General features: G+C 55.0%; 1 protein-coding gene across 2 annotated transcripts in view; it reads right to left on the bottom strand.

Annotated features, from left to right (window-relative positions):
* Positions 1 to 3,912: 3,912 nt before the first annotated feature.
* The window catches only part of ECE1 (endothelin converting enzyme 1), a 97,948-nt gene continuing 84,565 nt past the window's right edge, over positions 3,913 to 17,295 (bottom strand). For both annotated transcript variants that reach the window (XM_037135868.2, XM_037135867.2), the window contains 8 exons: positions 16,048 to 16,146; positions 15,517 to 15,594; positions 13,946 to 14,049; positions 10,806 to 10,916; positions 10,107 to 10,174; positions 9,131 to 9,321; positions 7,022 to 7,117; positions 3,913 to 6,333 (listed from right to left, as the gene is read on the bottom strand). In XM_037135868.2, coding sequence (XP_036991763.2) covers positions 6,157 to 6,333; positions 7,022 to 7,117; positions 9,131 to 9,321; positions 10,107 to 10,174; positions 10,806 to 10,916; positions 13,946 to 14,049; positions 15,517 to 15,594; positions 16,048 to 16,146 — 924 coding nt within the window. In that variant the 3' untranslated portion in view covers positions 3,913 to 6,156. The remainder of the gene's footprint in view (positions 6,334 to 7,021; positions 7,118 to 9,130; positions 9,322 to 10,106; positions 10,175 to 10,805; positions 10,917 to 13,945; positions 14,050 to 15,516; positions 15,595 to 16,047; positions 16,147 to 17,295) is intronic.

Here is a 17,295-nt window from a genome sequence, read left to right as displayed (position 1 = left end):
CTTGGTGTGTTCCTCCTTGGGTCCCTACTTCTTTGGGACTCTCTGAGCTTCCTGGATTTCCTGGAAGTCTATTTCCTTTGCCAGATTGGGGAAGTTCTCCTTTATTATTTGTTCAAGTAAGTTTTCCACTTGTTGCTTTTTTTCTTCCCCTTCTGGTACCCCTATAATTTGGATGTTGGAAGGCTTAAAGATGTCCTGGAGGTTCCTAAGCCTTTCCTTGTTTTTCTGAATTCTTGTTTCTTCATTCTTTTCTGTTTGGTTATTTTTTCCTTCCTTCTGGTCCACTCCATTGATTTGAATCCCAGTTTTCTTCCCATCACTATTGATTCTCTGTGCTTTTTCCTTCATTTCACTTAGCATAGCCTTCATTTTTTCATCTAGTTTGCGACCAGAATCAACCAATTCTGTGAGTATCCTGATCACCAGTGCTTTGAACTGTGCATCTGATAGGTTGGCTATCTCTTGGTCGCTTGAAAGTATTGGCTCTGGGGCTTTGATTTGTTCTTCTGATTGAGCCATTTTTGGTCAGGTCACGCCTGTTATGTATGAGGGGTGGAGCCTTAGGTGTTTACCAGGGTGGGGCCACCCAGGTCGCTGGGTTGTGACGCTGTGTGTGTGTGTGGGGGGGGGGTCCAGAGGGAACAATGGCACTTACTCTGCTCTCTGTTGGATTTCGGGCCCCTGCCACTTCCCTCAAGCAAACTGGGCCCTTCTGGTGTTGGTTCCTGAATGGGTGGGCTTGTGTACGTTCTAGGACCCTGTGGGTCTCTCCAAGGAACTCTCCTGTGAGGCTGGGAGTCTCTCCCTGCGTGTCAACCCCCACAGGTATGTTCAATCGGTGTTTTGAGGCTTTATTTCCCAGCCCTGGGACCCCGGGTTGCATGGTCTGTCTTGCTCCCCAGTTATCTGTGCCCGAATGTGAGACTGCTGCCCAGTCAGCCAGCCACCTTGCAGTGCCTCGCTTCACAATCACCACCTTGCTAGGTCTGCCTATTGCCACCCCTCGCCAGGGGTCTTCCAGCCGCTGCCTGCACATCCAGGGTCTGCCCACTGCCGTCTGCGTGAGCCCAGTGTCACTGCTTCTTGTGCCGTGACCCCTCTTCGATTGGCCGCCTGACCCCGCCCCACCTACCAGTCTGGATGAATGTGTCTATTTCAGCTCCTTGGCTGTCCAACTCCATACAGTTCAATTTTCTGTCAGTTCTGGTTGTTATTTTGTTTCTAAATTGTTGTCCTTATTTTGGTTGTGCGAGGAGGCAGTGTGTCTACCTACGTATTTATTTTTTCGAGAGAAGAGAGGGAGGAAGAGGGAGAGAAACATCAATGTGTGGTTGCCTCTTGCGTGCCCACTAGTGGGGACCTGGTCTGCAGCTCAGGCATGTGCTCTGACTGGGAACTGAACCCACAACCATTTGGTTTGCAGGCTGGTGCTTAATCCACTGAGCCACACTAGCCAGGACTCATATTTGTTTGTTTTTAAAAGATGTTACTTATTTTTAGAGCAGGGAAAAAAAGGAGAAAGAGAGAGAGAAACATCAGTGTGTGGTTGCTTCTCACACACCCCCTACTGGGGACCTGGCCCGCAACCCAGGCATGTGCCCTGACTGGGACTCAAACCAGCAACCCCTTGGCTCTCAGGCCACCACTAAATCCACTGAGCCATATCAGCCAGGGCTCATTTGGGTTTTTTAAATATAACTTTGCCTACCCAAAGTTATAAACACGTTCTGTAACAAATGGTGGGGGAAAAGTACGTTTACAGTTTTGAATACACAAAAGTTTATTCTTGTATTATCATATTATTTCCCATATGAACTGCAAACCTACTTTAGCCCACCCTGTATTGTATACTCTTATGGTTTGTACACACTTAGGTCCCTGGGACAGGGAGAACTTCCTGTTGTGAGCAGTGTGTGTGTGAGTTATGTGAGGGCAGCGGGATCTAGACTTTTTTCCCTAAGTGGACATCCTAACAGCACTTCTTAAATGGCTCTCCATTTCTCAGCTGGGTTCAAAGGGCTTCCTTGATCCCATCCAAGTTCCCACGTACACACAGAATTGACTCCGGCTCTCTAGTTTATTCCAGTTGTCCAGCTTCTCTGCCCTACTTCGGCACCATGCTGCATTGTTATTCACGACAGCTTTACGACATTTTGATGGAGCTCCTTCACTGTTCTCTTTCAAAACTGTCTCAGCCACTGCACACGTTCCCCTTTCCATATGAATCTGTTTTTCAAGTTCCATGAAAAATTACCTTGGAATTTTGGTTGAGTGTACCCTGAAAGTATAGATTAATTTGGGGAAAATTGACATCTTTTGTTCGAGCGAACCTTTCCATCTATGACCAGTGCATCCATCTGATTTTACTCCAGTCTTTTTTATTGTTCTTCAGTCAAGTTTTATAGTTGTCTTGGTAAACATCTCGCCTGTGGCTCAATGGGGTTATTATTGTATGAGATTCTTTAGCGTTTAGAATCTTCCCTAATCCCTTCCTTCCGCAGCTCCTTAACCCTTACAGTGAGCCTCTGCTGAATGCTTTTTACACAATTGTTGTTATATGTCTCATTCATTTCCCAGGGACTCTCGGGTTGCATCTTGCAAGTGTTTCCATTCCTTAACTGCTAGGTAACCCCCTAAGGGCCAGGCTAGGGTTTTCACTCCTGCATGCATGGAGTCGGTGGGGAGGGTCTAATGCTAACGGGGGAGGGGGAGGAGGAGGGGAAAGGGGGTGGGGTGAGGGCAGGGGTAGCCCAGGGTTCAGAGCAGGGTAGTGGAAGGACCTGTTCACTTGGTCATTGGGAAACCAGGATGCCAGGGAGACGCACCTCTGCAGGAGAAAGATGCCTCTCCTGCATCTTCAGCCTGCGTGTGCGTGAGAGAGAGGAAGTCAGTCATGTCTGCCCCCTCCCCGCATCGCGGTTGCTTAGCAGCCTCCCCCGTATTCCCAAGCAGCTCGCTCCCAGCTCCCTGGGTTCAGAACCCCGGTCTGCCACTATTCCCCCTGTGATCCGGGTGGAAAAGCTGCTGTGAGCCTTCGAGGGGATGCAGCACACAGCCTGACTCACTGCAGGCATGCAATACCTGGAAGCTTTACAAAAATCCATGTTTCCATTCATTCATCAGCAAGAGTGTGTGAACATTCCACTCCGAAGGACAGACAGAAAATAGCTTCGACTGTTTAAAGCATAGAAAGGGGGCGGGAGGTGCAGAGGGGGTCCTGGGGCAGGGCAAGCGGGGCAGGGCCCAGGTCCTGTGTGCAAGGGAGTGCACTGGGGAGCTGGTGAAGGGGGCGGGGGCGACATGATCTTTGAACAGGCTGCTCTTCTCTACCGTGCTACGGCAGCCCTGGCGCTAACTCGCTTTGGTCGGGGAGGGAAGCCTGTGTGAGCCCACCTGCTCTGGGCCGGGGGTCGGAAAAGGCTTCCTGGAGGAGGTAATGCTGAGCTGGGCATTGACGGATGGACAGGAGTTTACCAAACAGAGAACAGCATTCTAAGCAGAGGGAAGAACACATGCGAAATCCTGGAGGAGGCCCGACGAGCGCTGGAAACACTCCCTTGCACTTCTTTGAATTTCCTGCTCGGGCCGCCCTTCCCACGCATCTGAGCCCTGGACACCCACTGCTGACGTCCTTTGCTCCAAGATAATGGAATAATCATTTTTACCCAGAAGCCCCCTGGGCCCTGGTGGTGACATGCATCATTCTCAGCAGCAGGGGGTGGTCCCACCACCGTGTCTTTGAAGGAGGAGTGGCCAGGTGGGCCCAGGCAGAGTAACCTGGCACTTGTCAGGACCCGAGGCTTCGGTTCTGGGGAGGAGGCACAGCTGGTCTTGATGACACGGGGCGGGGGGTGCCCTCCCATAGCCCCACAGGTCACGTACCACCCTGAGAAGACACTCAGTCACAAGGCCCTCGGTACAAGTACTTTATTTCAATTACAATAGTGCCACACAAAAACTACAGTAGCACAAAACATAGTAATACAAAAAATAGATTCCCAGCTCTAAACCCCATGTCCAGGTACCCGCAGAGAAGCCAGCCTAATGGCTCCCCGGGCGTAAGGGGAAGGGTCTCTCCGAGCCCCCTGGTGCTGTCCTCCTGCTCCTGCCCCCTGCGACTCCTGCCACCGGCAGCACACCAGGATGCCACGAGTGCAAGCCACCTGCCCTCTGGCTGGACCCTAGCACACTGGCTTCTGGCTCGGGGGGCCCAGTCCATGGCACCGCCAGACACTCTCAAGGACCACGACCCACGGGGGAGGCGGGGAGGCAGGAGGGCAGGGAGGGTGCCAGGACTGAGAAAGCCTCCTCTCTGGGGCAAGGTGCAGGTGGTGGGCCCCCGACTCGGGCCCCCGGTCCGGGTCCTGCCCTACCCCTCTCCTGCAAGGATCTCCTGGGCCTGCTGCTTGTTCAGACCAGGGAGCCCACTCCCCACACTGCTACCCTCGCTCTGGGGCTGATCTAAAGATGGGCGAGGCAGTGGCTGAGCTGTTGCTTCTCTTGAGCAAGGAGCATCAGCTTCCTGGGCAGTGCAAGGAGCCTGTCTGTGGGAGCAGGGCCAGCCAGGCGACCTGGGCTGCCAAGACGGGAGACCGGTGGTGGGCACCTGCTGCCCCTGCCTCAGCCCCAGGTGGCTGCTCGCCCAGAGGACCAGAGTGGGGCTCCAGTTAGCTCCTCCTGGGGGACCTTCTGAACTGCGGCCTCAGGGAGGGGATGGTATTCCTGGTCCTGGACACCAAAGGCCAGACTGACCGGCTCAGGGGAACAGCTCCCTCACAGCCTGCCAGGGCTGAAGGTGTTTCCCAGGGAGAGGGGCCCATCCAGCTGCAGGCACTGTCTTGACTCAACCCCAGGGGCTGAGGGTAGGATGGAGCTGGGGGCATGTGCGGGAGCTCCTCAGACCCCTGGCCTCAGTGCCTCCGGCCTGCAGGCCAGAGCTCCTGCGCGGTGACAGAGGCAGCTCCGTGGGCACTGGGAGCAGGGGTACGGCCCGATGTTCCAGGTGGGACACTTGGGGCTTCACTGAGGAGGCCAAGGGCCCCTGGGGGTGAGGGGCCGCCTCCTTGGGGTGGTGCACAGCCTCAGATAAGGCACTAGAGAACAGAGGGGGCATGGCTGCGGTCCGGAGCCAGGCCCATGCTGGGGTGGGGGTGCTGCAGAGAAGGAACAGGCCCCCAGCACAGGCGTGGGGGGGCCCGAAGAGGGGGGACAAAAAGATTACAGGCGAGTACATCTGACGGGGAGGTTTCGGCCTCACAGGGCTCTGTGGTCCAGAATCTGGGGGGCAGGGGCACCCCAGGCTGGGGTGCACCCTGACCTGGCCTCAGGTGGCTACAGCCATCTGTCCCCTTCTGTGACTTTGGGGATCAGACCTTCCTTGCTGGGGCTCCCAGTGCTGGACTCTGGGGACAGAGGCGGGGGTGCCGAGAGGGGTGGTGCCAAGGAGCCGATCTCCCAGAGCGGGCCCTCCTCCACCTTTCCTCTCCCACCAGGTGACGGAGGCCGAGATGGTGTACAGTCCAAGGGCTGAGGCAGCTCTCTGTTTGGGGACCCGGTCAATGGCCCGGGCATCGCTGCATCAGCTCAACCTTTCAGTGAGGAAGAGAGGGGGCAACGCAGTGGGGCTTCCCTTGTCCACAGGTTATTTAGAAAAACGAAACACAATAAATATACCAATCCTTTCCTTAAAAAAGTGTTTTAAATGCATTATTTCCCTGAAGATTTCCAGTGTATTCCACCATGTTTAAAAAATAGTTCCCCCCAAAATATATATATTTAAAGTATTCGACACAGTGGTGTTTGTGGTGTATCTGGCACTGGATGTGGGCGTGGGGCTTGTCCACGACCCTCGTCAGCGGGGGCCCAGGCCTGGTGAACCACCAGCCTGACGCCCAAATGCCCTTTGGAGTCGGTGCGCACATGCCTGGGGGGACAGGGTTTCCACAGGGGTCGAGTCTCGGGTTATGCTGAGAACCCACGTGACAGGCTCCGTTCCTGGCTGAAGACCCTCCAGTGCGGGGTAGGGGGCCCTGGGCGGCCAAGGGGGCTGGGTGGCACCCGGGCACTGGATGGAGGGGGCGGCCTTGCTGACTCCACCCGGAGGGCTCCTCCTCAGCCCCTCCCCCTCCTCCATCTCGGCTCTTGGTGCCTCGCCCCTCACCAGACTTCACACTTGTGATGTGGGTTCATGGGTGAGCCGGGCGGGCAGTGGAAGTGTTCTGAGAACTCCTTCGAGTTGGAGACAGAGCCGATGACCCGGAAGCGGGAGGGGCTGTGGGGATCCGTGATGAGGCCTTCGTGGGTGCTCTCGGGTGTGCGGACGGAGCACCAGACCTTTGTGAAGGCAACAAGGGAGAGGCCAGGTCACCAGGGGGTCCTGAGACGGCCAGACTGGCCCTGTGCCCAACAGCAGAAGAACGAGCCCTCCCACCTGGAGTTTCCAGGACCCCCGGGAGCCAGGAGGGCCTGCCACGTGGGTCGGAAAGAAACAGCGACTGGTGTGTATTCATTACCCTCTACTACAGCGGCTTGCAACTGTGCTCCTGCGGCCAGGGCAGCATCTGTCTGTCCCGGGCACCTGCGCTAGATCATCTCAGCGAAGGAGGCAGCCCCCAAACCACACTGACAACCTCAGACTGCGTCCACATCACTCACTTCCCTGACAGAACAACTGTCTAACGGCTTGGTGGCTCTGAGCACCAACGGAAGGCTATACGCTGCATGCCAACTCAAGGGACGACCTGGGGCATGCTGAGTTTAAGAAAGTCTAGAACCCCAGAACCCTCAGTGATCATCTTGTCCTCTCATCTCCTCAATGCAGGACCCTTTTAATAGTGCCCTTGGCCCTTCCTCGAATCTCTCTACTGATAGGAAGCTCGCCCTCCCACAGGTTAGCTGCCCTGGGATGGCCTGATGAGGTGGCAGGGTCTCAGCTGAGGGGACCTTGCCTTTTGGTTTCAGAGCTCCTGGATCAGCAAGATGGCAGAGTGTGCCCAAGTCTGGCTTCTTCTAGTGAACTCACCTGTGCAAACCCCAGGAAGAAGAGCTGGTTATTGGTGAGACCCAGGGTGGGCAACGTCTGCTCGGCCCCGTTCTTCTTCACCCAGTTCTGGTAGGCCTGGGAGGGGAGAGAACCGCGCTCAGGGCTCCGGGGACAGAAGAGCAAGCAGGGTGGTAGAGGAGAGGCTGGCGTGGGAGATCGTGGGGGGCTCTGCCCTGCAGAGCCGGTTTCTGGGGTCTGGGCGTCAGCTCTGACGGCCCGGCTCAGCTGAGAGGAGCCACCTTCTCTACCTGCGCTCCTCCCAAAGGCAAGTGTGTTCGACCCTGTGGCTTTAAGTACCACCTATGTGCCGAGGGCTCTTGAACGCACTTTGTATATTCGGCTGCCCCAACTGGACCTCCAGGATGCATCGCCGACTTATCACAGCACAGAAAGGTTACACTTACACACACACCCTCCATCACGGTATGTGGTACCCAGGTACTGGGGCCCAAACCCCAGAACTCCTCTGATTCTTCTCTTTCAATCAAAGCAAACGCCCCAGATCTGACCACTTCTCACACTTCCCACTGCTCCATCCCACCCCCTGCCTGCACAACCGCACAACAGCTTTCTCACTCTTCTCCTTGACTCACATGGGCCCAACTCCAACCCCCTCCAGAAGCAGCAACTTAAGCCATCCTCACAAAGCAGGGCGGGCTGGCTCTCTCTGTGAGGGTCAGAGAGTAAATGTTTTCAGCTCTGGATCGGAACCGGTCCTCGTTGCCACCACTCAGTCCTGCCCCTGTGGTGTGACAGCAGCCACAGACAGCGTGGACACGGATGGGCCTGCCCGCGTCCCTCCAGTTTCTATTTGCAAAAACCGGCTGAGCGTTGGATTTGGCCGGCAGGCTGCAGGCTTGCTGACCCGTTTTAAAGGATAAACTGGACCACGCCGTTCCTCTACTTGAAAACCCTGCACCATATCCAGAATGAAACCCCAGCTCCTTGCTCCAGGCAAACCCCTCCCCCAACCTCACCTCCCAGGCCAGCTGGCCATGCGCTCCCTCCACTCCACCCATCCTTCTTCCTGTCCTTGAACTTGCCAGGCTTGTGTGTCCATCTCATGGCCCCTCTATTTACTCTAATCTCCCAGCTTGCGCTCCCTCTTCCTCATCATCTAGGTCTCAATTCAAATGTCAGCCCTTCACTGCAGGAACCCCCCCTCAACCTCCCCCACAGTCCTTCACTACGGTACCGGACCTGCAACGATCTCATTTGTTTCCATACGTATGGCCTTTCTGTCCCCTCCCTGCCCCTCTAAAATCGTGCCTTTACGAGAGCAGGGCCCCTGTCTGTCTTGCCACAGAAACTCCCGTGTCCACACGGCGCTCGGTGCGTGGGAGATCTATAGTATGTGCTCACCAACTAGTGAACGTCCCAGAAATTTCTGGATGTTTCCGGGCTCAGTTTCTGTGGCTGCGGCTGCAGGCTGTGAGACCCGACTGGGAAAGGCTGGGGCTGAGCCTGGAGCCGGGCGCGTGGATAGAAGCCTGGCCAAGCGGCGCCTTTTAGTGTTTCTGCTCTCACTGTCATGGCGAGGAGGGAGCTGTGTTGCCCTCTGATGGACACCTAGTCTTTTTCTCCTGTGGCCTCTGTCATCCCTCCCACCCAATTCTGCTACCATTTATTTCCGAGTGCCACTCTGGATCAGGCCCTGCGCCCCAGCTGTCACACGTCACACCCCAGGGATGTGGGGATTAGGGACTCAGCCAAGCACATGGAGGCTCAAGAAGGGCTGGGTGACTTACTCCAGAGCCAGGACTCCTGCCGGAACTGGCTCCATGACCAGTGTCCTTGCCCTCCCCTTCTGGGCCCACTGCTGCACAGGGAAGAACAGGCAGGACTTCCGGCGGGTCCAGCCCAAGCCCTGTCCTGTGTCCCTCTGTCCAGCTGCCCTCAAGAGCAGAAAGCCCCCTGTGTGGCAAGCTCTGTGCTGGGGGCTTTCACAGACACCCTCTCAATTAGTCCTCACTACACCCATTTCACAGATGAGCAAACTGAAGCTCACAGAGCGGCTGCATCTTGCCGCAGCTTGTCTCTAATGAACCAGACCTGGGCCTGGACTGTGCGTGGGGAGCAGCTTCTTACCCGATAGGCCGCCTTGAGGCCGCCGTTGTCGGCGATGTTCTCCCCGAGGGTGTGCCGGCCGTTCACCGGCTCCCCGTTCACGCTGTAGTTGCCGTACTGCTCCACCATGCACTCTGTCTGCCGCTTGAAAGCCTCCACGGACGAGTTCTTCCACCAGGGCCGCAGGTTCCCATCCTTGTCATACTCCCGTCCTGCAGGGTCACAGCAAAGCGTCAGGTCAAGGGGAGCAGGAGGCAGACTGGGACCGGCTGCTGCTCACTGCACCGCTCCTCCCAGTGAGAGATGGGTGCATCCGTCTGCACCCATCCACCACCCAGCGCTCGGAGCGGTAAAGAGCCGAATGCATCAGCCAATCTGGGTGGTGGCAGAGGGGATGGGGGAACGTGATCCAGGCAAAGGACCAGCATGTCCAAAGTTTCAGTGGACTCCCTAAGGCTGCTAAGAGCCTCTGATCTTGAGCCTGAGAGGGTCAAATGGAGCTGGTGGCAGCAGGGCCACAGCCTCTGAAGTCCTGCCTCCTCCTCCTTGGTGTAGAGATCCCCAAGGCAAGCGGCAATGGAGAGGATTCTGAACCTCTGATGGTGAGGAGGAAGGTCTGACCACAGACCTTCGCTGGACTGTGGTCAGCGAAGGGGGTCTCGGGAGTAGTGGACAGGTATCACTCCCACTTACCACCCACCCTGAGGGCTGGACACCCTCCAGGAGCAGGGTGCCCACTGTCCCTCAGACACAGCCCTCACCATCACCACACGAGGCTGGGATCACCGCACCCCTTTTACAGATAGGAAGCAAGAGGCTTGGAGGGATGATGGGACATGCTAGAGTTCACACAGTCGGGAGAAGGCAGAGTCAGAATCTGAACCAAGATCCTTCTGTCTCAAGGCTAAGACTCTTAGAGTGAGGGACACAAAAAGCAGAATCAGTGGGACCAGGGAGCTGGTGGGCCCCATCTGAAGAGATCCCAGGGGACCCATACCTTGGTCATCAAAAGCATGAGTCAGCTCGTGCCCCACGACGACACCGATGCCACCGAAATTTAAGGCCCTGGAGGGGAGGACACGAAGGTAAGGCCATGAGGGGAGGGAGCGCTGTTTCCCAGGCCTGGAGATGCGGCAGAGCCCCACAGTGCTTGGTGGGGACACGACCGCAGCCTGAGCCTGAAGCCCGTGGGGAACCTGGAGATTGGCTGCGGTCAGCCCATGTCCGCTGGACACCAAGCACTGTGCCAGATGCTCCGCAGAACGGACCGTCCCTTTGGTCACCTCAAAAGAGTTCAGCAAAAGTAAGCGACTCTACGAATATGCAAACCAAGGCTTGGAATAGTGCACTCACTTTGCCCAAGGGCCACCCGGTCAGCACAGCGAGGCCCGTGTGGATTTCCTTTCTGAGACTGCACCCTCACCCTTCCCAAATCCCCAGCTGCGACTGTTCTAAAACGGTTAGAGGCGTGTTTCCCGTGTTGGGCTCCTCTGTGACATTCCCCCAAGGCCCCACTGTGCAGGGGCTTCCAGAACCAGGGGCTTCCCACTGTGGGGGGAAGCAGAGGGAGGGAGGTCGTCCTTTCTCTGCAACTTCTCTGAATGTCCCAAGCTCCTCGGTCAGTGGGGCAAAGGGCGCTCAGTGAGACTGCGGTCAGCTGTGGGCCCCAGGGCCGGGAGTTCCAGCAGCGTCGTACTTGGGTGAAGCGCGGGTGTAGAACGGGGCCTGCAAGATTCCAGCTGGAAACACAATCTCGTTCTTGGTGGGCGAGTAGTATGCATTCACCATGGGGGGGGTCATGCTCCACCTGCAAGCGACAAGCCCGTGAGAAGACAGGACAGCCCGGGGTGGGGGGCAGTGGGGACAGCTCACTCGGAGGGTGTCAAGAGCCCTGAAAATTCCCTCTGACCCCAGGCCGACGTGCACACGCAAGCACAGGGATAACCTCAGCAACACTGTTTCTGGGAGGGGACACCGGGAAACACCTGAATGTCCAGAAAGAAGGGCTCAGTTACCGTATTCTGCTGTGTATAACGTGCACCCACGTGTTTGGCCCAAACTTTCAGGAAAAAAATCATTTGTTTTAATTTTTTTAGTTCTATTTATTTATTTACTTAGGTACTTGTTTTCTGTATTATAAAGAAATTTTTACCCTGGCTGGTGTGGCTCAATGGATTGAGTGCCAGCCTGCAAACCTAAGGGTTGCCAGTTCTATTCCCAGTCAGAGCACATGCCTGGGTTGCAAGCCAGGTCTCCAGTAGGGGGCGTGCGAGAGGCAACCACACTTAGATATTTCTCTCCCTCTGTTTCTCCCACCTTTCCCCTCAGTCTTAAAATAAATAAAATCTTTAAAAAAAAAAGAAAGAAAATTTTAGCATGTATTTTTGAACATATGGATATTGTTATTGCTTTCTAGAGTTACACTTTTAATGCATAGGCATAAGTAAAAGAATTAAAAGCATTTCTATAGATATGGAATTAGTACAACCCATATATAATGTGCATCCTTATTTCTCCCTCAAAAATTTGGGCAAAAAGTACACATTATACACAACAAAATACGGTAACTCTGATGTCACTCCGCACACTGGGACACCAAGGCTCTCACAAAGAGCGGGAGGGATGGTCCTGCAGTGACCCCGGGAGGGGCGGGCCTGTGACATCAGTGTTTCCATGATGACGATAAGGTGTTGTCCTTTCCACTGCGTGGTGTTTACACAGCCAGCATAAAAGCTGCAGTGGGCAGAACTGCTGTGGTCTGAGCAGAGTCACCGCCCCCGCTGTCCTGGTGGCCACTGTGCTGGCCACTAGCAGGAAAAAGTCTCTTCCACTGCAGAGCACCCCTGATGATGCCGCGTCACTGGGAACTGCATCAGAGCTCGACCCTGGAGCCTCCGGGAGGCCTTCCACACTGTGACCAGATGGGGGCGCTGCACCAGCACGCCTGGAGTTTCCTGGGAACGTAGTCTGTACCTGAGGGTGACTGGCAAGCTTCGACATTTCAGACACGTGTATTTGGCAGATGTTTTTCTTGAAAATGAATAAAATGAGCTTGTCACCTCAAGGAAAATAATGACACCATTTGTCACCAATGACAAAAGCTCAAAGTTTCAAAAAAATTAGTAAACATTAAAAATCCTGAAAGACGTGAGTCAGTCACCAGAGACGTCAGCGTCCCAATATTTAAAGCCCTTCCTCGGGAGGTTGGTGGTGGTGTAGAGAGATGCAGATTTGGGGGACACTGTATGACAGAGCGGCATTGTTTGGAAGACACATTAAACCCAGTGAGCCCCCGTTTTCCAAAGGACTGACGTGTGACGTTAAAACTGCATGAGCACAACAGAGTGTGAATCATAGTCTCTGATTCCACAGCACAGTTAGCCTCTAAGAAATCACCACTTGTTGAACTTGGGCTTGACCTCAATAAAGAACGTGCACTGGTATCAGAGAAGACCATTAAAATACCTCCTGCCTTCCGACCACACATCTGTGTGAGACTAGGCTCTCTTTATAAACTTCGAAACAAAATACTGCAACAGACTGACTGTAACTCAGGGTTACATTGTAGGAACAGGCGGTGTGTGACTAAGAAGCGGTTATGGGAACCCAGCTTTCCAGACACGAAAGGAATTTGCAATACGTAAAACAATGCTTCTCTTTTCCTCATTCAACATAAAACAGTTCTTTCTCATAACATGTGCACGTAAATTGATATAACCTTCATAAGAAAGCTCCCTGGGTCCAATAATTTTTAAAGAGTGTGGTAGGGCCCCTCGTGGTAATACAGTATTGAAACACTTGCCCCTTGACGATTCTTCTGGGTGGGGGGCAGTGAGGAGCGGAATGGCACAGGAAGGACGTTCTCTCTCAGAGAATGGGGTGAGCCCCACAGAGATGAATGAAGGGGTGCCTGAACCCATGAAAGGATACTGAGAACTTGAAAAAGTCCTATTTATACAAAAATAATCACAAATGCACTGATGGGTCGAAGATAACATTGAAATTAAAAATTTTTTAACCTAAATAAAAAACCAGATAGGTTCAGAACCTTGTGGCAGTACCTGTGGTATATTCTGGAGATGACAGACCACCTCCTTGTGCATTTTGGCGGTACCCTGGCTGCAGAAGGGAAACTTAGAGGACAGAGATGTTCAAACCCCTGTTGTCCACGAGGGGGCACCAGAGGCAAGGAGAAGTTGCTTTCCCCTTTCTGTAAGATTTATTCTGCGAAATGTTTTAGGCAGGGAGGGAGCTCAGTCTGAGAACTACTAGTACTGGGCTGACTATATCTGAGTTTTTTGAGAAGACTATTAAAACAACAACAACAGATACCAAGTCTCACTCCAGATTATTTTGATTTAAGCCAGAAAGCTGCCTCTTTGTAAAAACTCCCCGAGACTCCGGATGTGCAGTGAGGTTTGGGAACACAGCTATGGGGGGAACTGCTCTGAGAACCCACTGCTCCTGCTGGTGAGGAATCAGAGGACCCGGCCGAGCCAGGGGCCTCCTCCGTGCGACCCTCCCCAGAGGTGCTCACCTTGGCTGTCGGAGCAGCCCGGGTGCTGGAGCTGGGACGTGAGGCCAGACCTGCTCAGGTCCACGGGCCGGGCTACCCTGCCTGCAGCCTGGTGCTGAGAGCACAGACTCAGTGGTCCCGGCCCCAGCCCCCGAGACACTTCCTTGAGACACTTCCTTGACCCTCGGGCTCTTCGTCTAAAAAGTGGGATGACAACAGTACCCCCCAGAGAAGGCCCTTAGGACAGTTATATCCGGCACACGGTGCGCACGCCACAGGGGTGCGCTCAGCCAGCCCCTGCCCAAGAGGCCCGCACTCACTGGTCTCTGTTGGGCGCTTTCCTGAGCTGGTCGGCCGTGACCCTCCAGGAGAAGTTGAAAAAGCGCATGGCGTTCTCGAAGTAGAGGTCGGGGACGGCCGTGTACTGCACAAGAGAACAGCCACAGGGTCAGAGCTTGCCCTGGCGGGGAGGCACCCAGATCTGGAAGGCTAACCCCTTCTTCTGAAGCTCAGGAAAGTGAGGGCCCTTGAGGTTAAGGGGATGGTCTGAAGGTCAGAGGCGGGACTGGGGGCTGCGGGCTGCAGGCTTGGGCTCTTCCCTCAGCCCTCCCCTGCTGGGGCCTGGTGCCCTCTCCCCATCGAGGGCACAGAGAGCTTCCCCCAGGGCCCCCGACACCCAGCAGTGTCCAGGGCCCTTCAGCAGCACACGGGCCTCTAGCGGGAAGGCTCTTCAGTGCTGGCGACAGCACTTGGCGGCCGTCACGGATGTGTTCCATGTCTGTGCCTTTCAGAATGGCAGTCACTGGCCACATGTGGGTACTGAGCATCTCAAATGTGGCCAGTGTGACTTTTAATTTGAATTAACTAGTCATTTTTGGCTGGTAGCTACCATACAGGACAGCGCAGATCTTATAAATCAAGCTACTCTACCTCTGCCACGTCAGGGGACGGGCATTACTACGCACCCTCCTCACCCCCCAGCCCAGCCTTCCAGCTCTTTTCAGGTGCGAGGTTCTCCCGCAGGTCCCCTGTGGAGCTTCCCGCCTTCACGACACGCAGGGCGCTGGTCCTGCAGGCTGTTTCTAGAAACCCCTTGTCTGCTGCCATGACGCCCTGGAGCGTCCTAAATTATCCTCAAGGAAAAAAGGCTTCAGAACGAGCCTCACCTTCTCAATAGGGATTTTAATATCCTTAGGATTTAAATATAACTGTGATGAGAGGTTATTATAATTGCAAGACTGCCTGAATTTATAAATTTCAATCACAAAAAGATACAAAACTTACCTCTTGGGACAGAAGCACAATCCGTTTAAAGGAGGGGTTTGCCAAAAGCTCTCTAACTACCAGGGAGATACATTGACTACTCTTGTTGCCTAAGTGACGTTTCAACACGCATCTGAGATTTATGCTTCCTTTTTCCTGTCAGCTTGGAAGGGCCAAAGCTGGGGCCGGGCTTCTCTGAGAAAGTGGGGAGGACCCTGGGACAGGCAGTGACTCAGGCTGGAGGGAGGTACGAGGGGGCTCCACGCTCTCCTTCGTCCACTGGTGTTTTAGGGGCACAGTGCTCACTGCACCTTCTAGAGTCTGCTTCCCCCACTGTTTCCCACTCATTAAGTGTAGCCCACCACTTCCAGGGGGCATGTGGTGTCATTCTGGGATTGACTGCTGGGGGCCGCAGGGAGGCGGGGGCCTCTGGCTGGCCAAGGGGGCAGAGGACAGCTTCCTCGTGCCTGCTCCGTCCCCAGTGCCCACACCACACCCTCTCAAGATGTCCTGACAATCAGGGTGCCTCCAGTGTCCCACCGGGACCCCACCTGCTTCTCCCCTTTCCCCAGTGGGGGGTGCTGCAGGGGCACTGGGAACGCAAGGGGGCAGGGTGGGAACCACTCACGTCGTTGAACACTTTGTCGAGCTCCTTGGGGTCCATGATGAAGTTGGGGTAGCCTATCATGTTGTAGATTGCGTCTGCCTGGATGGGGAGACAGAATACAGTGAGGGCCCAGCAATGGCCTGCGGACGCCAGGCTCAGGGTCTGGGCCAAGCTCCTCCCACCCCAGGGAGGAGCTTATATATTTCTTATGTATTTCTGGGAAGAGTCCTCTCTTGTCTAAATTCTACTTATCTGTTGGGCATCTCTTAAAATGCCACTTCCAAGGGGAAGCCTGCCCTGTCACCACCCCACCAGACAACACCAGACCCTTCATTCTCCACTAGACGTGTCCCCCTTGCACACTCAGCAGGGTTCATTCTCACACTCATTAATACAATCGTGTGTTCAGGGCGGGCTCTCCACCCCCCAAAGGCAGGACGGCATGTGGGTATGGCCTGCCCTTTGTCCACCCTCCTCATTCTGAGGCTCCCCCACCCCCTGCCCCCAGCAGGAAGCCTCAGCCACGCCCTTCAAGCACCTGGGGCCCCTCACCTTTTCCTTGGCTGATTTCCGTGTGTCTTCGTCCATCCACTTCAGGGTGCTCAGGCTTTCCTCAAACGCCTTCTTGATCTCCAGGATTATCTCGCTGGCCTGAGGAGACAGAAGCCGGACCTGAGGGTGGGGCAGTGGATGGGAACCCCACACAGGAGGGTGTCACCAGGCCAAAGACTGAACTCAGGTCTGGGCGCAAAGCCTCAGGCTCTCAGGTGCTGGGCTGGGGGGGCGGTTGGTGCACAGCCATGTTCCCTAATCCTGCTCTGCAGAGGAACAGTAATGTCCCATAAGATACGACCAGACTACCATAAACTGGGCTCTGTGGCCAATTCCAGTCAGGACAGGCTTTGAGAATGCAGGCGACGTCCGCTGCAGGACTTCCCGGAGCCTGCAGGGCGGAGCCTGCACCGCAGTCCTTTTCGGAGAAGGCTTGCGGGGGACCACAGGTTCCTTTGTGCTGGGATGGGCTTTAAAACCTAGGGAGCTCCAGTTCTAAGGGGCAGTTTCAGAAACGTTCTGCTCAGGCTGGAGAGGAATGGCCGTCCTCAAGGGCAATATCACAGGCAGACCTGGCGGCTGAAGATTCTAGAGCAGGGAAGGTGGCGTTTCGCAGCAGAAAGAGCGGAGGGACTGGTGGCAACAGAACTGGACTCAGGTTCCGCCTCAGCCTCTCACGGGTGAGTCGAGCGATTGGTTTGAGGCTGACCTTTGGCTGCGGATAACGCCTGCGTATTTACTATGTATTTAATATCCGTAATATGAACTGTAACACCAATAACACAGCTCCTTTTACTGAACCCTTACCCTGTGCCAGGTGCTTTTATGTGTAGTGGCTCATTAATCTCCCCCGTGCAATGGACGACCCTGCCCCCACGTTACAGGTGGGGCGAGAATACCATCCCCTCTGCCCGTCTAGAACAAACCCATCACCCATGGAGTAAAGAAAAACATCACACTCGAGGCCAGAATTGCCCCGTCAACATGATCTCGCTGGGACCCTCAGGGCCTCGGAAGTGGAGATGGCTGGACTGCGGTAAGGGTTAAATGAGATAATGCAGCCGAGAGGCCTGCCACTCAGCAAGAACAACTGTTGTGAGTAACTCTCCTTATCCGAGGCTATGGAAGACCAGACCTTGGCGTTGTTAAGGCTGGAGCCCTGGGCGGGAGCAGAGTGGTCCAGACAGACCAGAGTATGAACCGCCAAGTTCACGGGGGTCCATCAGTGATGTGACGTCACAGCCCGTG

Source organism: Artibeus jamaicensis, unplaced genomic scaffold (assembly GCF_021234435.1).
Source record: "Artibeus jamaicensis isolate MK-2021 breed Jamaican fruit bat unplaced genomic scaffold, CSHL_Jam_final scaffold_847, whole genome shotgun sequence".
Taxonomy (NCBI): domain Eukaryota; kingdom Metazoa; phylum Chordata; class Mammalia; order Chiroptera; family Phyllostomidae; genus Artibeus; species Artibeus jamaicensis.
The sequence above is the reverse complement of the archived record's forward strand: the minus strand, read 5'-3'. Positions and strand labels throughout refer to the sequence as shown.